The 24,088-nt window shown below is 44.0% G+C and overlaps 1 protein-coding gene and 1 long non-coding RNA gene across 2 annotated transcripts in view; one reads left to right on the top strand and one right to left on the bottom strand.

Annotated features, from left to right (window-relative positions):
* Nucleotides 1–24,088, bottom strand: part of PAPPA (pappalysin 1) — a 246,402-nt gene that overhangs the window by 58,164 nt on the left and 164,150 nt on the right. Inside the window, 3 exon segments of the mRNA XM_032164971.2 lie at nt 7,006–7,219; nt 9,637–9,772; nt 10,753–10,866. Coding sequence (XP_032020862.1) covers nt 7,006–7,219; nt 9,637–9,772; nt 10,753–10,866 — 464 coding nt within the window.
* The window catches only part of LOC116475589 (uncharacterized), an 85,442-nt gene that overhangs the window by 28,735 nt on the left and 32,619 nt on the right, over nt 1–24,088 (top strand). Inside the window, exons 3-5 of the long non-coding RNA XR_004249929.2 lie at nt 22,331–22,508; nt 23,382–23,522; nt 23,748–23,881. This is a non-coding gene — a long non-coding RNA (uncharacterized LOC116475589). The remainder of the gene's footprint in view (nt 1–22,330; nt 22,509–23,381; nt 23,523–23,747; nt 23,882–24,088) is intronic.

The following is a 24,088-nucleotide window of genomic DNA, read 5'->3' as shown; positions in this document are numbered from 1 at the left end:
TTAAAGTATAAACAGTGTCTTCCCCAATTATTTTGTGAACATTAAGTTCTTCTTCACAGGAAAATGAAAATCTGAAGTGCTTCATTTTCTGGGGTAGAAGGAGCACAAGGTTTACCAATCAGGGAAATCTGGGCTGCAGCCCCCACTCTGCCATTTATCAGTTGTTTGACTTTGGAAGTTTATATAACATCCTGAAGCTCAGTTTCCTTATCTGTAAAGTGGAAGTAATAAAATAATTTATTTCTTAGGATTGTCAACAGGGTGAAACATCATCCACTGATTCATCTACTCAACAGACCTTCACTGGGGGCTTTACTGAGCACCAGACATTGTTCTATACATTGGGAATATAGTGGACAGAGGGGATAAACAAGATCCTGTGTATTTCAGGAGGGAGGGTGTGTGCCAAAGAAAAGTAATAAACGAGATCATTTCAGATAATGATGCATGCAGTTAGGGCGTTAAACCAAGGTGAAATTATAAAGAGTGACAGTTGGTGGAGAGGGGCAAGTCACTTTGTATAGAGGGATCCATGAGGAAGGGACATCTGAACTACTACCTGGATAAAATGAAGGGATAAGCCATACACAGGTTTGGGGCAGAGGCAGAACCAGGTAGAGGGAAGAGCAGGTACAAATTTCCAGCACAGCATGGAGCTTGGCGTGTTTGTAGACTAGTAAGGCCAATGTATGAGAAATGCTTTGAGGTCGGGTGTGGTGGCTCACACCTGTAATCTCAGCACTTTGGGAGCTGAGGCAGATGGATCACTTGAGGTCAGGAGTTCGAGACCAGCCTGGCCACCATGGTGAATCCCTGTCTCTAGTAAAAATAAAAAAATTAGTTGGCAGTGGTGGTGCACACTTATAATCCCAGCTACTTGGGAGGCTGAGGCACAAGAATCACTTGTACCTGGAGGGCAGAGGTTGCAGTGAGACAAGATTACACCACTGTACTCCAGCCTGGGAAACAGAGTGAGACTGTGTATCAAAATAAATAAATAAATAAATAAATAAATAAATAAATAAATAAATAAATAAATAAATATTCTTTAAAAAATTTAAAAATAGAGAGCGAGAGAGAGAGAGATGCTTTTGGAACTATGAGGCTCCTTGAGAAGATGAGTCTCTCTACTCTGTCTCTTTTTGCTACAAAAGAAAAAATAGTCCTTGGTCCCATGAATCACCTGACCAAAAGATTTCATGGTCAGATCAGTAGGGTTGGCATTGAGTTAATGAAACCAGTTAGTTTTCTTAGTTGCAAGACTTCTCAATAATTTGGATAGCCCATTGAAAATTTCCAGAAGGGGCTAAGGTACACATTATTTTTTAAACTCTGATAACATTTTTTTTTCATGGGACATTTCTTAGGACCACTGCCTTCCAGAATACACTTCAGGGATTGAGGCATCCTGCTTTTTCAGCACATCTGTCTGCACCTGGCCTGCAGGCTTGAAAACAGGAAGAAAAGGGATAAGGGAGGTAACATGTGTCAGGCATTGGCCACTCTGTTTCACCTACATCACCTTATTTGCATTCCACACAGCAACTCCTTGAGGTAGTGATATTATTCCCATTTTCAAGAACAGGAAACTAGGACTAAGAGTTTTAAATTGCTTGCCCAAGGGCACTCAGCTTGGACAGAATTCCAATAGAGATCTGCCAGTCTGTCCCCTAAGTCCCTGCTCTTTTTTCTTTGCTATCCTGTTGGTTAGACAAGGTCGTGTGAACACACTGTCCAAAAATGATAAACATTACCCTAACTGACCCTCTCAAGTAACTCTGTGATACAGCCCTGTCATTTCTGAAACACAAAAACAAAAAAACAAAACAAGGAGAACAAAGAAAAGGCTCTGCTACTTCATTCAAAAAAAGAGGGAAGGATTTAATAATCGTGATGGGCAGTCAATAAAAATAACAAAAGAAGGAAAAAATGAAGACACTTCTCTGAAGGGAGAAAGGTGGCTGATTGGATGGATGAGTGGGAAAGGATGCAGGTAATTCTATAGATCAAATTCTCACATCTGGGCAAAAGTGGAGGTCCCTGGAGTGCAGAGCTAATCACATACTTAAATAACTTTTTTCTTTCCTTCTTATCTATATGTTTAATATATTTACCTTTGGACTCAAGTTCCATATAGAGGTAAAACCTTATCTGATCCAATAGCTAATCCCCCCACTGCTGTCTCCATTGTCAATAAGAATGGACTCCAGTCACGCATAACAGAGGATAGCTGGAGAGTGCTGGAACCCGGATAAAGCCAGAAGTTAAAGGGCTGACAAGGGTTCCTCTCCTGGTTCTGTTCCTTGACTCACAGTGTAACTGCTGTGCCCTGCCACTTAGCTGCAATTATGCCACAGGGAAGCAGAGATAATAACAGAAAGGCTGTTTATAAATCATTCTGGGTTGCTCAGATGGGGACAACAGAAAAGACAAGTGCTCCACACTAGAAAATGGAGGGAAAACTGTTCTTGGCATCAATTCTGCAAGTTCACTTGGGAAGTGAAACAGTGAAAGAGCTACTATACTAGAAACTCATTTTTCTACCCAGAAATGAGGCAACTGGGGGAATGATCCTAAAATGTTCTTTACCCTGGATTTCTAGGAGCCAGTATTGTGGTGTGGTATGGAGGCAAGTTTTGAAGATTAGTTGATGCAAGCTCAGTAGCCTGCAGGGTTCAAGCGAGCTGAGTGGGGTGTGCCGAGGAGAGGGTATGTGCCTGGCCAAAGAGCAGAGCGCTTTGCTCTAGTCCAAGGTTGCCTAGTGGGATGGAGGACCTGATGTTTTCAAAGCTTCTCATTTCTTTAAAGAGTTCCAAGAAGAATTCTGTTTTTTAATATGAACTCTCCTGATATTTAAATGTTGGCAATTAATTAAAGAAGATAACTAATAAAGGCCAAAGAGAGATTGTTTAATGGACTAATGTGGTCTATGGAACACCAGCCTTGAAACTTCTGATGGAGAGGAAAGATAACTGGATTCCTGAGAACTAGATTCCAGTGCTGGTTTTGCCCCCAACTTGTTAGGTGATTTTAGGTGAGTCACTTCTCTTGCTTAGACCTTAGATTTCCCATCTTCAAATGAGCGCACAGAACCAGGAAATCTTTGAGAGCCTTCCCCGCTTTCAGGCTTCATGATTTTATGAGAACAAAACAACAGAGGTCTATAATTTCAGAGCCCTTTGAAATGAGAAAAATAGGAAAAAGTAGTCTTTGGTAATCTCAAGCATTGCCAAGGATATGGAGCAACTGGAACTCTGGTAGATCACTGATGGGGCTGTGAATTGGACAATATTTTGGAGAAGAGTCAGGCAGTATTCGGCATAGTCAAAGACACACACATGCTTAGGCACAGTAGTTCCATTTGTAGTTATATTCCCCAGACTAGTGATTCCCAATCAATGTTCTGAGAGGCACTAATTCCTTTGCGGGTTGAGGAAGTTGAATGAGGTTATGGCAGCGATCTGAGCAATCTGTGGTTTCTGGCCAAGAGCAGCTTCATTCTGTGTTCCAAATCCTACCTATGAATCCCTGTATCATTACCTAATGGGATATTCCACACATGGGGTCTCATCAGGGCACAGACTCTAGAAATACTTGGCTCAGTCTTTGGGCACACCCACCCCCAACCAACAAACAACAGTTTAAGTTTTCCCTGGCTGAAAGAGTTAATCTAGCCATGTGAAGAACTTGTTGCCCCCCAAAGTTGGCCTTCTAAAATTTAGCTCTCAATCAGAACTGCCTCTCTCTGAATGGACCAGCTTGTAGAAATGGGGAACAGTTTGAGATAAAGGAAGAAAGAGAATGTGAAAAAGAGGTGAGAGGAAGAAAGGAAGCATGAAAGGAAAGAAGAAGAATAAATGGAGGGAGGAGAGAAGAAAGTTACTTTTCTAAATACATGGTCCATTCAATTTTATAATAAATTGTTCAATTTCTGTTAAGAACCACAAGGTGGATGAACATGATGTATGTGCATGTGTGTGTGTGTGTGACAAATACTGCAGCCTCAATATCACCACTGAAATTTTTCTCATTAAAGAAGCCTATTAATCACCCCACGCCCCACCACTATCCTCCCCTCCCCACCTTTTCTCCTTTCCACAACTTGGTGTGGGGCTGAGATTTGGCTAGAATTGCACAACTGGACTTCTCCTTTGAAACCTGATCCTGTTTTCTTGGGTCTCTGAATTTATAACAAGTACTGCAAAGAGACTGGAGACCCCTGAAGCTAGAGTAGAACACATTGCCCAAAACTGGTTTTGCTATAGGACTCTTCCCAAGGCAGCACAGTAGTCATCACACTGCTCTCAGGAGGAGAGACAGAAAATGAGGAGGAGAAAGGAGGTAAGAGAAGGAGAGAGAGAGAGAGAGAGAGAGAGAGAGAGGAGAAGGAGAGGTGGGAGAAAAGGGAGAGGAGAGAGAGGGAGAGATGCAGGGAGAAGAGGAAAGGTTGTGGGAGGGAGGAGAGAAAGGGAGGGGAGAAACAGTACTTTTCACTACCTGGGAAACGGCTGAGAGTAAAGTGGGATGTTTCTCCTACAACCAGTTGAAATTTGTGTTATAAAAAGTGATGCTATTTATTTTGGTGTTTTGAGAATGAAGGAAAACATCCCATGGTTCTTTACAGTTGTTGCTTATTTTTCTTTCCTTTTCTCCCTTGTTTGTTTGTTTTAATGCATTTGCATGTTTGCAGAGTCCTGCTTGTTTTGGTAAATGCCTCTTTAGCTCCCCATGAACAGCTGCTGTCCTTTCCCCACTGGGCCACTCAGGAGGAGGTGCTCCTGCCCTGCAGCCTCAGCGCTCAAGACTCAGCCTGTCATAGCCTGATCCAAGCTCAGGGATAAGTCAGCCAAAGACCTCAGAGCTGCAGCTCCATCCCCTTACTCAGAGTTCCTCTGAATAAGTGATCACATGGGTCCAGTTGTGAAAAGTCCTCTTCTCTGCTACTTGTGCCTTCCTGTGGTAGGCAGAGCACGGCTTTCAGGGACAGAGGAAGCAGGATTTTGCCTCTTACTGCCTGGACGGTCATGACTCACTCACTCTGTTTCTCTGAGCCATACCTCGCAGAAGAGGTGCGATAATAAAATAAGATACTGTTTCTATCTATTCAAGAGGTGCAATAATAAAATAAGATAATGTTCCTATCTATTAGGGGCTCAACAAATGTTTGTCCCTTCCTGTCCTCTATCATCTTTCCTAGCTGTTGGGAAACACAGACTTAGAACTGGAAAGAACCTCAGAGAATCCATACAATCCACCGTCATCATTTTAAAGATGGGGAAACTGAGGCCCAGAGAAGGGGAATGACTAATCCAAGGTCACATAATTAGTCAGACATAGGGCAGCATTTTGCCCTCATTCAATGTTCCTCCTACAACCAAAGAACTAACAAATACATATCGATCGATCCTTTTCGGTGGTTAAATATTTCCTACTGTTTACTTAGGGCACAGACACCATTCGTTGAGAATTCAAACAAGTCAGTCTGGGCCTCGGTCAACTTATGAGTGGTCAGAAAAGCTGGTTAAAAATGGGAAAGTGTTGTGGAAAAGGTCTAATGGACTTCCATTGACATGGTTTCCCCAGGCTCTGAGAATTAACTTATTTTTATAGGGTCTGGAGAACAAGAGATAAAAACATCCTCTTAGAGTGAAATAAGACAATGAGTTATATTTAAGAAGCTCTTGCCTCTGAAAGATTGCGACAGACTTTGCACAACAGAAGCTAGAGACAGTGGGTCCTAAACAATGTGGATTTTGCAGCCACCTTTTGTGTCCTCTGTGGTAACAGGGGTGTGGGAAAGGCTGGTGTCCCCCTCTTCTCTTTTTTTTTTTCTTACTCCCAGGTATACAGGGCAAGGCTGAATCAACTTTCAGAGAGCCTCACTCTTGGGTAGCCTACAAAAATCACAACTTTCTCTTCTGGACCTCATGAAACAAATCTGAGAGATGCTGTGCAACTCTGCACACGTTCTTCCCTTTCTGGACCCTGTGATTCTACATGGTAACACAGAAGTTTGGACATGTCAGATGCATGAGATAATCTCTGAAGCTTTTTCCAGCTCTAACTTTAAGAACTTTACACAAAATTCTGTGCAGAGAAGCAGCACCATCATCATCAAAAGATGGTTATAAATATTCTTTTTTAATATGTTATGTTTGCATAATGCCTAACAGTCTGCAGGAAACACTTTTATCTATAGTGCCACATTTAACCCTCACAACCACCCTGTGGAGTAGATTTCATCTGCTTATTCCAAAATAGAAAACTATGACTCAGAAAACTGAAGTGACTTGGCCAAGAACACACATTCAAGAAGTGGTAATGTGGAGGTTCAAACCGAAGTAAGAGTATTCCCAAAGATCGCATTCTTTTCAGGAAACTCCACTCCCTTGTAGCTCCAAACTAGGTGCATTAACAGATGCCAGCCCAAAAGCACTGAGGGAGTGATGTTATGCAGTTGAAAGACGGGCTCTTAGACCACTTGTGAGGTCATAGGAGCTAGGCTTGTGGAAGGCATAGAGATTTCACCTATCCCTGAAACACACGGTGAACTAGGATGATGCAAATACCAGTCTCACTCTATCCCTGTTGGTTAAGAAGGTTATGCCTCCTGCCTGTGCCACGGGAAGCAGAATATTCCAGTATTTCAGAGATAAAAGAGAGCTAATCCTGTTTTTGTTCAGATGAGGACACTGAGGCTCAGAGAAGGGAACTGATGTTTCCAGGGTCACCCTGCAAGCTATTGTGAATTCTGCTGCTGCAAGCCAGGTGAAGGAGGTTCTTTTGTCACCACACAACCCTGTTTCCCTTAATTGCCCCAGGAATTCAGAGACTCATGGGCCTCTCAAGCCCAAAGGCAGAGCCGGCCAGAGGCCAGAGGATGGATGGAGAAGGGAGAAATGCACAGACTTTTTACATCCACACAAATGGCTACCCAGCTTCAAAATCACACTGTCTCCACTCGGCTACAAGTGGCCTAGGGCGAGTCTGCCGCGGGTCCCTTACCTCTGCTCGGCAGGGCTGTAGGTCTCCCCTCTCTGGCAGCTGCTCAGGGTGACAGGGTCAAAGTTGTCGAAGGAGCGGAGGGCCACCCCCGAGATGGCGACCAGGGGCGAACTGAAGCTCACACGTACCGCCTGGCTGTGGTAGAAGGGCTGGCTGAGGTCATGGACCACAGGGATAATCAGGGGATTGTTCCTGCAGCTCAGGACATGGAGGCCTGTCAGGGGAGACAGAGGGGCCGAGGGGCCAGGCTCATTACTCAAGGCCAGTCACGCCCTCCCCAACGGGCCCTTCCCGAAGCCCCCAGACCCTTTCATGTCACTGCACAAAAGCACCATTGGGCGGCCAGTGAGGATTTTGAGTCTGATTGAAAGTTTCTTTGTCTGCCTTTTTTTCTTGGTTCCAAATCTTTCCAATCCCCCTGCCTCCCTGCCCCCTAAGCTTCCCCTTCACCTACTGCCCAAAGTCCCTCTCCCTCCCCCAAATGGCCACCCCTCAGCCAAGCATCCCAGGCCCTCACCTCCCTCCCACATTGCTGTAGGGCTTGTTGGTCTGAGTTGCTGAGTTTCAGGCTGCTTGCCTGGTCAGTTGGAAAAGTGATGGAAATAATTCATAGCAACAGGCACTTCCCAGGGTAAAAAGCCCACTCTCATAAGTAATCTGTGAACCTGGGAGCAGCCCTGAGAAGGAAGGACCTCTTGCTTAGTCTGCAGAAGAGGTTTAGAATCGTGGGCAGGGGTGGTTTTCCAGAGGACCACAGCCCAGGCATGGCTAAAACTGTAGGGAGAATTCAAGCTTGCCTCACTCAAGAGTCCTCAGTTTTTTTTTTTTTTTTTTTTAATGCAGCCAGCAGGTTCCCATTCTCCAAGAAGGAAGGGAGATGGCCAGGGAGAAAAGATACACAAGGGACAGAAGGAAAGGAAGGCTGTGGCAAGATGGAGTTGGCAAAACGGAAGCTGGCTTTTGTGTTGGGTGGACCTGAGTTTAAATGCTGGTGTAGCCCCTTCCTAATAATGGGACTCCAGAAAGCCCCTAAAACTCGGCTTTCACATCCAAAAAGTGGTATAATCCTAACCATGTCCTGGCAGGCTTGCTATGTAAGGAGAAATCTCCCACGTGGAAGACTGAAGCAGGTGCCCTTCTCAGTTCCAGAGGTGAAGCTGCCTCGGAGAATGCTGGGATGCCGTAGACTGAGGAAGATGGTGATGGTGGGGGTGGAGGGGAAAAACAGAAAAGCCTCAGGCATCAGTATGAGGATCCAAAGAGCTCCTGTGGAACCAGACTTTTCCCTACTCTGCTGAAAAATCCTCTCCTCAGAGCCCTGGGCTGTGCAACGACAACTATGAAAATATTTGTTTCTCACTTAGGGAAATTTCCCAGGAATCCTGCTAAGTCCAGAGGGGTTTTCCTTCTCTTCCTTATTCATAGGTTCCCCTTGCCTTTAAAAGGAACTAAATAAATAAGCATAAAAACAAAACAAGAAAACCTTCCCTGCTCCCTTGGCTTTTATCTGACCCTGAAATGACCCCTTGCCTGCTTGCTTCATACAGGTCTTTGAAAGGCGTTCTCTGCAGAATGGTATGGGCACAACTTTGAAGTCCAGGCTTCAGTACTGGCCAAGAATTCCAAACGCTTGGAGTATCCAGGCTGCCCAGAGCTCTCCAGGGTAGACTGGAAGTGTGAAGGTGTCATAGGAAATTCTTGGCGACAACAGGAATTCTTAGGGTCCAATCTTGTGCTAGGCATGGTTACAACAGTGTCAAATAATAGCGCACTCTGACTCTAAGGTGGATATCATTGTCCTTGCTGTGTATATGAAGCAAGTGAGCCTCTAAGTGATGTGCTGTGAGGACAGGAAGATTGCTCACCTTCTCAAGGTGAGTGAGTGGTGGGGACAGGATCCAAACCTCAGCTGTCAGCTCTGGATTCAGGCTCTCTCCTCTGGACCACGGTGCATGTGGGTATTCAAAGGGGTGGTACAAGTGGCAAGTCCAGCCCTTGTCCTCCCCCTTGGCCCTGCACTCAGGGAAGTCCTCCAATGGTAGAACCTGACTCCTCAACTTCCTCCCTACTCCTACAATATTCCTATTCCTATTATCATTGGAAACTTCTCCAGAGGTTGTACTCGGGGTGGAGGGTCATCAACTTGGGGTGGAGGGTCCCCACTTGGGGTGGAGGGTCATCAACACTCCTGGTTATAGGGTAAAAAGCAATAGGCTATGACACTCAAAATCTAACTAGTAATTCCTGACCCGCCATGTGACTTCGGGTCTCTCAGTGCCTCTCTTTGGGTCTCAGATGGTGACATGTACAATGGGGAAATGGCTCTTACTCAGTCTCTCTCCTTCTTGGGGTCTGTGGGGAATAATATGGGATGTCTGAGTTAAATAAAGGTGGCTGGCAGAAGGGAGTGCTTGGCCATTGGCCCCTTATCCCTGTATCTGCCAGATCTAGATTTCTCTGGATGCATAACCACATCTTGATTTGAGGGTAACCAGAATGCCAAATAGAAAAGAAGCAAGAAAGGGGAAAAAGGAAGGAAGAGCTCATTCTAAGCTGATCCTCACAACTAGTTATGGGGCAGACGTGGAAGCAGGTACTGAAAGCAAGCCAAGCCCAAGAGAGCATGCTTACCTAGATCGTGGCTCTGATCTTTGGTATCAAGCAGCTGCACACTGATGGTCTCCTGCTTTTGGTCCCCATAATATGTCCCATCTGTCACCAGGTGGACAATGACAGCTGCGGCAACCATTGGTTGAGAAAAATACGCCTGAAATTGCGAAGACATAGGAGGGTCACATGGGCACTCGGTCGTGTGGTGGGGAGGCAGCCACATTGGGGTGCATTTGAGGAGAAACTTCCTTTTTAAGAACTGGGCTACTACTCATCAGGGGTCCAAGATGGGAAGGAGGAAGCAATGAAACCTAACAGTGAAGAGCACAGGCTCTGAGATCAGAAACCCAATTTTAATCTTTCTCTGCTCCTACTTAGCTGTGTGACACTGGGTGAATGGCTGGGCCACTCTGGGTCTAAGTTCCATTATTTCTAAATGGTGGATTTAAAAAAAATCAAAAAATCAACAGGTACATCATAGGACTGTTGTGAGGTTCTAGTAAGATAATGAGAGTAAAGTGTGTAGCAAAGGTCCCGGTCCACACTAAAACCCACACACACACACACAAAAATGGTACATACTATTATCTTTCACTTCTCCATGTCAACCTCTGCACTCAGTTTTGAGGAGAGAAAGCTAAATAAGATATGGCCCTTGCATTTTTGGGAATTCAAAGTAGGTCAGTGACACACAAGCCAAAATGCAGTAATATCCACAATCCTTAGCCAGAAAGAAAGACCATAGACAGCTCTGTAATACCATGTGACAAGTGCCATCCAACAAGCGACCAAACATGCAGGACAAGAAGGGAGATAATGGTCACTTCTTTTTCTGGTGATCAGTAAAAGGTTCAAGGAGGAAAAGATAATTTTAAAAGATCTTGAACAATGAATAGGAGGTTCCAGGCAGACAAGATGTATCCAAACTCTTTGCTAAAACAAGAGCTCAGTGGGGGCATTCCATGAGCAATTAGGATTCCATTTCAGGAAGCATCACACTGCTAAGTGTTTTGTTCCCTGTTCTTACAATTAACACCCTCAGCAGGTAGACAACCCATCTTCAGAAAGGGTCATGGGAGTCAGTGTTTTCTGTGGCTCGCTGCTGGAGATTCCAAAGCTCTCAGAGCTTCAGCTTACCCGGAGCCAAAAAGTGGTCTGAGCCAGCTGGGAATACGGGTAGCTGATGGTGCAAGGGTACCAGGCGTGCTGGGAAATGCCTTCACTGAGATCTATCACCTTGGTTCGACACACCTGGAAAAATATAAAGAAAAAATAATCATGTTTTAGAGAGTGTCAGAAGTTCAACTAAATTCAATTTTACAAACCTTTACTGTTCACCTATTTTGCTCTTGGCACCACAGGAAAAAACAGGGATGAAAAGACCAGAATCTGGTCCAGGAGCTCATGTTCTAATGTAGAAGAGGTAATCCTCAACACTTTTAAGGATATAATAGATAACATATTTTGATGGTAGAGATGACAGAGATATTCTCACGGAGACAAATCCTGGAGGAGTTGGTATTTGAGTTGGGCCTGGCAGAGTAGGGCAGTGATAAGAGGAAGGGCATTGCAGGCAGAGGGAACAGAAGCAAGGCTCAGAGGAAAGGAGACGCCCAGAATGCTTAGGTTGTGATCAAATGCCTGTTACTACTGAGGCTGAGGGACAGTGGCAGAAAAGGTGGGTTGAACAATTAGATCTCATAGAATCTTGAATGTCAAGTAGACGATTTTAGAACAAATCTGTAAATTGTGCTCCCAGTGATATTATAACAGAGAAAAGACTGAAAACATTAGTATTTGCTTCTCCATCAACAAAGATAATCAGTTCCATCACTTTATACACACACACACACACACACACACACACCCCTACACACACACACACACAAATTCATTCTCAATGATAGACAATACCAAACAGTATTAAAAGAAACAGGAAACATTTTTAGACAAGCAGCATTCGTCAAACTAGGGGTTTCTTGCATATTCAAATGTCACTTCATTTACTGGTTCATTCATTCATTCAAACGATATTTATTGAGTAACTATTGCTTGTCAAACACTCTGGGACAAAATGATAAAAAAGACAGATGCTGAGGAGCTTAGAGCAGGCAATGTGTGCAGATGTTAGTCAAGTAATTACAAATGCATATATAAATATAAACAGAAAACAGTGCAATGAGGGAAAGAGGATAGGAACAGCTGAGCTGTCCTTGAAATTGGTGAGGTCTTTGGTAGAAGGTCATCCCAAATTGGTACTTCTCCTCTGGTCTCTAATGTGGCTCCTCTCTCAAAACTTCCCTGTGAATTTGGGCCTGTCATTTCATGTCTTGTCAGTGCATTCTACTCATCCGAAAAGTACAGCTGACCTGGAGAGCCCTGAGGATCTCATATACTATTGAAAAAAAAGTGATATATCCTCAACAAGATCAAACAAACATAAACACCTAAAACAAGCAAAAACAAAAGTAAAATGGAAAAGTATATACAAGGATTAAGAATATCCATTTCTACAATAAACGTAGTAGAAAAAGATTGGAAATAGTCTATATGTTCTCCTGTTGGTGGAGAATTGTATAAAATATGAAATATTCACATGACAGAATTCTACTATGGCAAAGTAACAGTAAGAGAAATAAACTGGATTCATATACAAGGATGATATAAAAATATTTTAACGCTTGGCTCAGTATGGTCTCTAGCCAAATAAAAAGGAAGCCCTAATGGTAAGCTCATAGACATCAACATGGAGAGATCGCAAAACATAACATTGAGAGGAAAAAAGAAACAAGGTGCAAATGGATAAGTACATCATGACGTCATTTATAAAAATAACACAAAGCTAAACTATATATTGCCCAGCGATTCATGCGAATTAAAAATAGAGTAGAGAACTATACATCAAATTCAGGGTGGTAGTTGCCTCTGTGTATCAAGGAAGGGAAATGACACCGGGAGTCAGGAAAGAAAGGGACCTCAATCTTATTTGTGGTGTGTTATTTTTCTTACAGAAAGAGACATGAAGCAAATATGAAAAAACTTGTACAGCTGTCAATTTCATGTAGTGCATACACCTGTTATACATAGGTGGTTTTGGTTTACATCATTCTATGTAATTTTATAAATTAAAAAAAATCCAAACTGTTAGCTTAGAAAGCCATTGAAAATAGATATAAAACCATCAACATCAGTTTTCGTAACAATGTGTTCAGTACAGTGGGCTCCAATGAACTGGACCAGGTCTGAATTTTCTATGACAGCCCATCCTTCTTACTCTTGGCACCAGAACCATCTTGCTGAGAATCCCATCTATATTCTATGCTATATTCCATCCTGGGAATCCCATCTATAAATTTGTGCAAATTCATATGTCTCTCTTTCCATTACTTCTTGCAATGGTTCTGGCTTCAAGGAGGTCTTGGAAAATGCCAAGTCTCAATTCTCTTTATAATAATGAGACACTAGTCAAAGCACATGGTTGCATTATAATCTGCAGTTGCAAGCATTAATACTTTTATTTTTAAATAAACTTTTTGTTGAAGTAATTTCATGTTTATAGTAAAGTTGCAAATACAATATGGATACTACAGATAACCAAAATGTGGTGTGCAATTGTGAACAAGTTGTCTTGTCTTTTGGCCCTTAGTTTACCTTACACATCTGAATGTTGGGTTAGACAACAGGTTTTCACATGTCTTCCATGGATTCCTTGGATTCCATGAAGAAGTTGGCCAGGGGATCATGATGTAGGGAAGATCTGCTTAGTTTCCACTCTACTATTTCAAACAGAGCATCTGCACTCACCTGTTATATATATCAAGCTGGCTTATAATATTTCATTTAAGAAAAGAGTTTCATTGCTTTAAAAACATCAGAAAGTATTGAAATGTGTTAGCTGCCAAAGTTCCCCTCACTCCAGCCCTAGGAATTGATGGGTTCTAAGAGCACAATATTAATTCTCTGAATATCACTGGTAACTTCTTGAGAAGAAACATGCCATGAATCAACTATCCCATTGCTGATGAATTAGGTGATGGCTTCAGTTATTCAAATCTCTAGAAGCCTCACACTGAGGAGGCTAAGGGTAGAACATAGCCACTTAAATGGGCTGGAAGACGCTTTTAAGTTTATTTATTTTTCTCAAAAACAACTGGGACCGGGTTTAGGTAGATCTGCCAGTGGATTGTGTTACACTTTACAGCAGCGCAAGACTTTGCATAAACTATCTATGGAATTTGAAATCCAGGCCAGCAATTCGACATGTATCATTGCAGAATTCTTTCCCCTTGTGTTCTTAGCTGCCTGTCTCCCAGCAGAGCTTGGTGAAGCACATCTCTGAAGGCTGGATTGGGGGTCTTACCTCTGCATCTGAAGCATTCACGGCTACAGGATTCTCTGACGTGAACAAAGCCCTCTTACTGCTTAAATACTATTTCTTCTTGTCAGTTCTATTAGCACTAGACAAGGTTTTAGAGGAATATACTGGTGTTATTTTATTCTTCTGTTTTTCTATGTCGTTTTGTGTTTGTTTCAAGTTGGCTGCAACCCTGACCAAGGACAGTCAAAGCAGATCAGAGGAGAATGAACAAATCCAGCTGAAACTTTGCCCAAAGCCCTAGTTGATCTGCAAAATCATCTATGTTCCTGGGGAAGTGGAGGGAAGCTGGAGAGGAAGAGAGAGGCAAACCCTTAAAAGCCTCCTGCTTTCATAGACATTGAGTGAATTTGCTCATTCAGCAGCCATTTACTGAGGGCATATGGCATGCCAGGCTTCAGAGAACTGCAAACAAAAGAGCCTTGCCCATGACACAAAGTTGGTCCCTAAGGACACAAGTGTGATCCCCAAGGTGACTGATTTTATGGGCATGCTCTGTTTTCATCCACCTGTGTTTTTTTTTTTTTTTTCACCTTCCAAAAAGATAAAGCCAACTCCATAAAGCATTGCTGAGCAATGTTGACTTTACTGAACGTTTTGGGAGGGGACATGCAGGAGAGTTACATCACACATTCTAGGGGCCTCTTTAGCTCTCCCTACCATCACCCCTAAGCTCTTCTTTGCTCATCATCTCCCCTCCTCCAGTTTCTTCAGTGGCACTGGCTCCAGTGACATTCTCAATCTTTCTCAACCTTTCCCCCCTTCCCAATCTGCACATTTCTTATACCCCATGCAGAGCCATACTGTCTTCCATCCTTCCAGTGATGCCAAGGTTCCTCCCAGCCTTCCAACACTAGAGATGTCAGGAAGTAACACAGTAACCCTTTTTCCCCTCTCTGCCATGCTGGTGTGAACAAGACCTGCTCCCTCCTTTCACATTGCTCCCTGTCTTGTGGAACACCTCAAGAGTGCTCTAGAAACACAAGCAACCTCTAGGCCTTGGGTTTCCCAAGGAAAATGGAAAAGGAGATAAGGAGAGATTCCGTGGAGCTGAAACCTGTTTTTCTGTCCTGCCCAGTCCCATGTTTATTGCAGTATTATTCATGATAGCCAAGATGTGGTAACAACCAACATGTCCATCAACAGAAGAATGGATAAAGAATATGTGATATAGACACACAATGGAATATTACTTGACCTTAAAAAAGGAAATTCTGCAATCTGCAATAAGAGGAATTAACTTTGAGAACATTATGCTAAGTTAAATAAGCCAGACATGGAAAACAAATACTGCATTAGCTCACTTAATATGAAGTATCTAAAATAATCAAATTAATAGAACCAAAGACAAAATGAATGGTGGTTGCTAGGGGATGGGGAAGGGAAAAGTGATCAGTGACTAATCAATAGGCATAAGGTTTCAGTTAAGCAAGATGAATAAGTTCTAGGACTCTGCGGTAAAACATTGTTCCTATAGTGAACAATACTGTACCATACACTTAAAAATTTGTTAAGAGGGTAGATCTCACGGTGTGCTCTTCCCACAATAAAAAAATAAAGAATTCTTACTTTGAATGACTAAAATGTTGACATTCAATGTTGATCCACTAGCCTGAAAGTATTTGACTCTTTGAACCCCTGGTACAGATTTAATGGCGTCCACATTGGCAGAAAACCTGCTTACTTCTTTTCCCATCCTGGGCAATCTAGCAGGACCCTCCAAGCAGCTTCCCCAGCCCTTATTCCAAGAAAACAGTTGGTCCCCGGGGTGGCTTCAGGTCACAGTTTTGTTGTCCTGGGACAACAATAAATAATTACAGTTATTAATGTATAAATACATTAAATATTTTTTACATAAAATAATCAAGTGAAGGGAAAAATAAATTGATATAGCAGTGCTAGGCAAAGAGCAGATGTGGTTGGGCTGACAAGCACCCTCACTTAGGTCCTCTCAGGTTGAAGTAGGGATGACATAGCCTCTTGATTACTTCAAGGACATACAACTCATTTCCATTTATAGAAAGCCTATGTACCATTGGACAGTCCTCTCCAACAGTCAGAGAGAGAGAGAGACTCCTGGATCCGTTTTCTCCTACTGTTTCTTCTAAGTAGCAATGCCTATAAGCTTTCTTATTTTAAAGTTAGATGGGACTAGAATAGGTTATCTGCTGAGACCATTCCCCTTCACAGTGGTCAAGGGAGGGGAGATATCTTGCACAGTAACATACAGCCAATAAGGAGCAACACATTTATGAAAAAGCAAAATTTTCTGTCTCCCAGAAATAGTGCACTTTTCTCACTTATGTTCTGTACCTTATTGATCCTATTTTTGCTGTGTAGAACCATCTCCAGTGACATTTATATCTCTTCCCCCAAGAAATCATGGCAGAAATGACAGACAGCAATTCTAGTGCCTAACGCCATTCTCTTCTCCAAGATACCCAGCTCTGTGTCTTTTATGGAAGATGGGCAGATGACTGCTTCTTATCCTCATCCTAGCACCTGGAGGAATTGAAAAGCAAGTGGCCTCTTTTCCACTTGGCCTTGAGTAGGGGCCGCTCGTTTTAGCAGAATCCCTTAGACTATCCATTATCTGCAGAGAAAATCTGTGTTTCCTTCAAATACCATCCATGGACAGTAGACGACCTGGCTTAATTCCAGCTCTGTCAGCAATTAACTGGACATTTCTCTGACTCTCCGATTCCCCCTCTGCAGTTGTACTGAATGGTTGCACTGAATGACCTTTAAGGGCCCCAGGAGCTTAAGGACACCCACAGTCATAATATCCACCAGGGGTTTCATAGTCACAATATCATTTAACCCTGATAGTCTGGGAGATTAGAGCCACTGCATTTTCTCTGGTGAGAAAATGAGGCTCAAAGGCTTTGAAAAACCCTTTCAAGATCCTAAATCCAGTTGTATATCACAACTAGGAGTTGACTGATCTCTAGAATTCCATGTTCTGCGTACTTAATTACAAAGCAACACAATTGCTACTTGGACTCAACTGAAACCTCTGCTTCCTCTGGTGGAGAAAGGGCACCAACGACCAGTCTTTTTGCTTCTGGTCCTGCCACATTCATTCATAAAAATGCTCCCCATAATTAACTTTCCAAAGGGGAAAAACTAACCATACCACCCTGCTACTTATCCACCCACCATGCTGCCCATGATCCACAGGATGGAATCTTCCCTTGACACAGCTTACAAAGGCTTTCAGGAGCTGGTTTCAGCAGCTTCCACCAATGTCACGGCTCTCTGTGCTCCCTTCCCTGGCATCTATACAGTGGTGCTTCCTTCATGCTGGACAACTCTTTCTCCCACATGTTGTGGACTCCCCCTCCATGATGCTGGAGCCCAGAACCCCCACTCCCACGCCCACCACCGCTGCACTGCCCATTTTGTGAAATACTACACGCATTTCAAAGCCACTCTCAAATATCATCCCTCCTCTGAAAGCCTTTACTCACTCCCCAGGCAGAATTAATTGCTCTTTCTTATGTGTCCGTATAGTTCCTTATTTATACCTCAGTTACAGCACTTGTCAAGTTAGATTACAGTTGTTTAGAGTCCAGCCTCATCTCTTTAAACTCTGAAGATTTCCAAGGTGAGAAGCATGTTTTATTTATACTCAAATAAATCCCAGCAGATTTCCCAGCACACAGGAAATAAAAGGGGCCCAGCAGGCAACAGCAGCAGTAGCAGCAGCAGCAACATGTATCGAGTGCCTATTCTATGCTGGGCACTGTTTTAAGGACTCCGTACGTACTAACTAAATCATGCAGTGCTCACAATGGCTCTGTGAGGTGGGTATTACAATGATACGCATTTTACAGATAACAAAATTGAGGCCTAGTAATTTACCTAGGGTCATACAACTAGTTAGCGGTAGAACCAAACCTGAAATCCAGGCACAAGTTTAGCCCACATTCTTAACCATAGATGTTAACTTCAAGAGAGCCTGCCCACATGTCTCTCAGGGCTGCGATGAGATTTTTAAACAAGAGAATAGATACATTTGTGCTAGCGGGGTCTTAATCCCAGCCACATGGAAGATGGACTTGGGACTTCTTGTTATCTTTCCCTGGGGCTCCTGAAATAGAAGCTGCTTCAACAGACCAAAACAGGCCTTTTCAGGTCTGCCCTGGAGTGGAGTGATACGGTAGAAAGAGCCTGCAATTGCCAGGCAAGGGACCTGCCTCCTAGAACTGACTCAATTGCTCACTTTTTCTGACCTTCACTCTTCCTATTTATGGAAAGACAGAGTAAGATGAATTCATCTCCAAAAGGCTTTTCAGTCCTGACATTCTGCCAGCTTTTGATTTCCAGCTTCTCAGGTGAATGCTGCAGAAAAGAATGTTGACTCTAAAATTAAGTGTAAAACAAGCAAAGAAACAAACAAACAAACAAAACCACACTGTGCAGCAGGTGAACATCCTGTTGACTTCTGAGACTTATGGGTCCCTTTCTCTGAAGCTGAAGGCTAATTTCCAAAACACTTTTTTGGGCAAAGACAATCAGAACAGTAACACAAAAGTTTACTGCAGCCTTTCCAGCAATGCATTTTTTTTTCTCTCTCTCTCTCTCTTTCTTTTCATGTCTGCAATTGCATGCTGCAAAATAGCTGGTGAAATCCTTTGCCCAGAGCTTTGGGATCACTGGATGTCTGAGCTAGGAGGGTCCTCAGAAATTCTTACTCCAACTCTCACATTTGATGGATGGAGAAACATAGCCCGGTGGAGGGAGAAGAGACCGGCTTGAACATATACAGTAAGCTCCTCTGTGACGGGCCAGGATGTCTGGTGGTGACTAGGCATTTCAGGTCTGCAGAAACAGAGGACTCTGTGGCTCCAGGGCCCGGGGACTCTTGTCCACTCAGTGCACTGCCAGCGGCTACATCCAGCACCCTCCTCCAAATCCCCCTCCTTTGCAGAAGACTGCTTTCAATTAGAGGAGTTAACGATGTCTTGCTTTCAAAGGGTTTTTTTAAATCCAGTTTATCTTCCACCCACACACGATGTACACAAAGGCAGGGAGACGGAGGGAGAAGAGGGGGAGTGGGGGCTCTGGTATTTTCCCACACAGGGGACATGCCATGAGGTTTCCATTGAATTTCGATTTTACAGATTTACATGCCCTTTTGTCAATCATGGGAGGGAGGAAGTGCTCATCAAGCCTCTAGCCCAACCTCTCCAATTTCCTTTTTCCACCCAAAGGGACCTGCGAACGAGCCTTATAGAAGAAAATAGGAAAAGGAATGGGGAGGAGGAGTGCGGGGATGGATACTGACAATAACAATACCCATAAATGCACAAGTGTGCAACACACACAGACACACACACACACAGCCAGGCAGTGTTTCTCAATATTTCTCCTTAGGCCACATTTTAACCTCAGGCTTGCAGTTCCAATGCCAGGTTATTTCTCAAGAATTCCAAGGGTGCAAGAAGGACAGAAGTTGGTTTCCTGATATAAACCCCCAAGATCCTTAAGGGTCCTGAGAACTACAGGAGGGAAAGCCTGCTGGGAGACGGCCTATAAGACTACAGCTGTAAAGGGCCTCAGGGAACCTGGACAGAGAATGGCCCAGGTGAAATAAAACCTCCTCCATAAACCAGGCTTTGCTGTTTTTATCAGATGGTGTTCTCCCTCCTCAGCACTCTCCTGGGAGAGTGAGAGAGGGCACCAGCTCTTTTTTTTTTTTTTTTTTTTTTTTTTTTTGAGATGAAGTCTTCCTCTTGTCCCCCGAATATGATGGCATGATCTCAGCTCATTGCAACCTCCGCCTACCAGGTTCAAGTGATTCTCCTGCCTCCGCCCCCCGAGTAGCTGGGATTATAGGCTCCTGCCACCACACCCAGCTAATTTTTGTATTTTTAGTAGAGATGGGGTTTTTACCATGTTGGCCAGGCCTCAGGTGATCCACCCACCTTGGCCTCCCAAAGTGCTGGGATTACAGGCATGAGCCACCGCTCCTGGCCAGCACCAGCTCTTAAAGATGGTCTGCCCAGTATGGGTGTATTATCTGTGTATTATCTCATTTTACCTTCCTAATAATCTTGTGAAATAAGCATCTTTATCCCCAATTGAGATATAAGGACTCTGAGGTTTGGGTAAGCATTGATCAGCCTGCCATGGCTTAGCAGTCAAACTCATGCTCGTCTGACGCAGTCTGTTCTCTTCTTACTCCATGGCTTGACCTCCCAATAACTCTTGGTCCATACCCTTGGTGTAATACACTTGCATTGTTGTTTGTTTGTCCATCTGAATCTCCATGTATGAGCTTCGCAGAATCACAGTGCCTATGCCTGACTTCTCTCTCCTTTTCATCAGTATCTAATGCAGGTTACTGGGCAGGGCTCACCAAATGTCCCCTATGTTAAACTAATATGGCTTTCCCAAGGCTTTATAGGATTGGTGATGCATTAGATCAAGAAATCAAAGTCTATAGGGCCTAGACCAATGTTTAGAAATAATAATAACCATGTAGTGCAGGAAAGGGACCAGGAGAACCAGGACTCATTCCCAGGTGACATCAGTGCTACCATTCTCTCATCCATTGCACAGGACAGGCACCATTAATTACATAATGCATCCCTGAAGGTAGGCCTCTAAATCCATCTCAACAAAACACCACGGGGAGTCACTCTCAATTGCTCAGAACCAGCCTAGAAGATGAACCCTATTTGCAATTCTTGAACTTGGTCATTAGCTCACTGAGGGGAAGAATGAGCTCTTGTCTTTTCTATCTTCAGTATTAAGAGCAGAGGAAGGTCCAGCTTAGATACTAAGTGAATGTATGGCCAGGCGCAGTGGCTCACGCCTGTAATCCCAGCACTTTGGGAGGCCGAGGAGGGTGGATCACGAGGTCAGGAGATCGAGACCATCTTGGCTAACACAGTGAAACCCCGTCTCTACTAAAAATACAAAAAATTAGCTGGGCACGGTGGCAGGGGCCTGTAGTCCCAGCTACTTGGGAGGCTGAGGCAGGAGAATGGAGTGAACCCGGGAGGTGGAGCTTGCAGTGAGCCAAGATAGCGCCACCGCAGTCCGGCCTGGGTGAAAGAGTGAGACTCCGTCTCAAAAAAAAAAAAAAAAAAAAAAAAAAAAAAAAAAAAAAGAATGTATAACAACAATAACACTTTACGTGTCTCATCTCAGTTAATGCATATAATGAACAAACAACTCAAATCTTCCAACTTCAGGTTCAGGGCCTCTCCCACCACCTGCAGAGCACTATAGACCTCTCCTACCTGAGATCTTCTCTTCATTCCTACTCTTATCCCTGCTTCCCTCTTATGCCTCTAATTCCAAACTGACCCAATGAACACAGAAAACTTTAAGGGAAACCGAGGGTTAACAGATACACAACACAGCACACAGGCACACACACACACACACACACCTCCTTTTTACACACTTAATAGCAATGGCAGAAAAAAGAGAGGGGCGAGCCAGGCTTTCTTTTACCGACCATTAGAAACAATTATCACTTTCCCCAGGCCTCCAGAGCAGCTTTCCCCTTTGATGCCTGCCTTAAAGAGATAGAGGGGAAAGGGAGGGGTGGTTTGCCTTTCTTTCAATATGAGGATTTATTATTCGGCATAGACAGACAATCAAGGAAAGAAGCATTTCCTGTGTGCAGGGCCAGAGTGTGAAACAGAGAGATGGCTTCTTCTTCCCTCCCAGAGTTCTAGAAATAGCAGCAGATCTCAGGGCCTCTACCCAGGAGACGCTTTCTGATAAGATAACTTGGCATTGGATGCCCTCCAGCCTTGGGGCTCAGCTCTGGGCTGATTAGCACCTCGTTGCTCCAGGGATCTGTCCCTAACACATTAGGCATTTCACACTCCTTAGGGGTCTCATACCCTTCAGGCCGGCACCTCCCCACAAGTCTGAAACCCTGGGATTTAGGGTGCAAACTCCTGGCCAGACCAAATGATCCTGGAGGAAAAGCCAGGCTTTCAATGGAAAGGGAATATAGAAATCATATAAGACATCATTGCCCTACAGCATACTAACATTTTTACAGATAGGGAAACTAAGTTTCTTAGAAATGATATGGTTCAGAATCATAGAACTGATTCTTAGAGACTACTCATTAAATCGCTCAATTTCATACACACAGGTTCAGGATTTCTGGGGGACAACAGATAGATGTCTCAAGCTTCTTCTAAGGGAAAAGCTTATGTTAGAGGCCTAAGACACCATTCATTAAAGTGGTAAAGCTAACATGTTTTCTTCGCCATCATTTACTGTCCAGCACCTATGTTCCAAACATAGATTCCCCACATTCCCGGGAAGCCAATATTACTATCCTCCTCCTTGTTTGTCCTACAGATAAACAGCCTGGGCTCAGAGGTAATAAATAAGGCGCCAAGGCCACACCTGTCCGAAGTGGATGTTGAAGTCTGTGTTACTTCAAGTCTATCTCCTGTTCCCAGTCCATTCTACAGATGAGAAAACTGAGACCCACACAGTGTACATGCTGATCTTAATGAGAATGATGACAATAACAGTGAGGATGATAAATATCCAAATGCTTCCACCTCCATGGACCCCATCCTTATGTCATTGTGATGGGGAGATTCATCGCCCACCCCACCCCCTTTTTCAAACGGAGAAAGAAAATTTACAATAGCAGTGGAAGTACTTATTAATATAATGACACTACTCACTCATTTATATTGCATGAAATGTTAGTTCTCACACCTCTACCCCATGGGGTTGGCATCAGCTCCCCGTTCCGCAGACAGTACAGCCAGGCATTGGGCCGAGTCCCTTCCCGGATGCCCGTTTTGAGGAGGAGATGGGCAGGGGGCTCGAGCTCCTCCAGCTAGTAAATCCTCTAACAAGGGAGAGTGATTAGTGTCGGATGTGGCGGCCGCCTTTTGTGCTGCTGACAACTGCTGCCATTAAAGGCCTGGCTGGGCTCATTTCACACGGGCCCTCCGCAGGCCTGCTCCCTGTCTCCCTAATTATGCCATTCACTAGTCGCCCAGGCCCGCCTATGAACTCCTGACCCAGCAGTGAAAGACTTGGGATCTCATTACTAATCTCTTAAGCCACCTAGTCCTCCAAAATACATCCATTTAAGTTGGAGGCCAAGGCTTTGGGGTGGGAGGCGGGGAGAGGGAAAGTCTGGCACAGAGACTTCTCATGACATGGCCATTTCCCCTTTCGGGAGACTGTGGCCTGAGCCACAGGGCAGCTGGCATGACTGTCCGGCTCAGCCCAGGGCAGGCCCTGCTGAGGGTCAGCGGCTGGGACTCTAGGAGGCTCTTGGACGGGAAGGGGGAAGACATCTGGGCCCACCTGTTTGTAATTTCAGGGGTGCGGGTGGGGGATGAGGCCTGTGTTTGTTTTAATTATTATTATTGTTGTTGAAAAGGGAGGAAAAAAATGAGCAGAAACTGCTAACATCTGGAGGCTGCTGTCCAGTTTACGTAATCCCTTGCAGCAGAGGAGGAACACGGGATCCCCAGCCAGATGGTCTGTGGGTGACTTCACAGCACATGTGCTACCTCCAAGAGTAAGATGCTGACAGGGTTAAAAGAGTGGGATGCAAAACCTTCCTTGTATTCTTACAGAGTGAGAGGCAGTGGTTTGGGTGCTCCCAGGGATCTGTTTTCTTTTGAAAGAATCTTTTTTTTTTTTTTTTTTTTTGTCCAGCCTAGGCGCAAATGTTTCTATGTCTCTCTCATTCAGTCATTCACTCATTCAACAAACATTTATTTAGCACTTATTTATGTGTTAGGTTCTTCATTCCCATGGTCCACATGAAGAAAATGGACCCCGAAGGAACAAAAGCAATAAAGATAAAAATTCCTTCTCCTCCCATGGGGACGGGAGGTGAAGAACGAAGGAAGCAAACACTCATAGAGAAATGTGGTAGGTTCTGTATTCAAGCTCTGTGAAGGCTGAGGGAGGGGCTTGGAGAAGGGAATTGATGAGGCAATCGATATCTGAAGGCCAGGTCTGAAATGCAAGATCTTAATATCAAATGGGCCCTGGAGAGCAGGAACTGGAGAAAAAAAAAAAATGGCCAGAGAAGGAGAAAAACTCGGCCACAGCTAAGCCATGACAAACCCAGTTTCC

The sequence above is a fragment of the Hylobates moloch genome, unplaced genomic scaffold (genome assembly GCF_009828535.3).
Source record: "Hylobates moloch isolate HMO894 unplaced genomic scaffold, HMol_V3 SCAFFOLD_10, whole genome shotgun sequence".
Lineage (NCBI taxonomy): Eukaryota > Metazoa > Chordata > Mammalia > Primates > Hylobatidae > Hylobates > Hylobates moloch.
The sequence above is the reverse complement of the archived record's forward strand: the minus strand, read 5'-3'. Positions and strand labels throughout refer to the sequence as shown.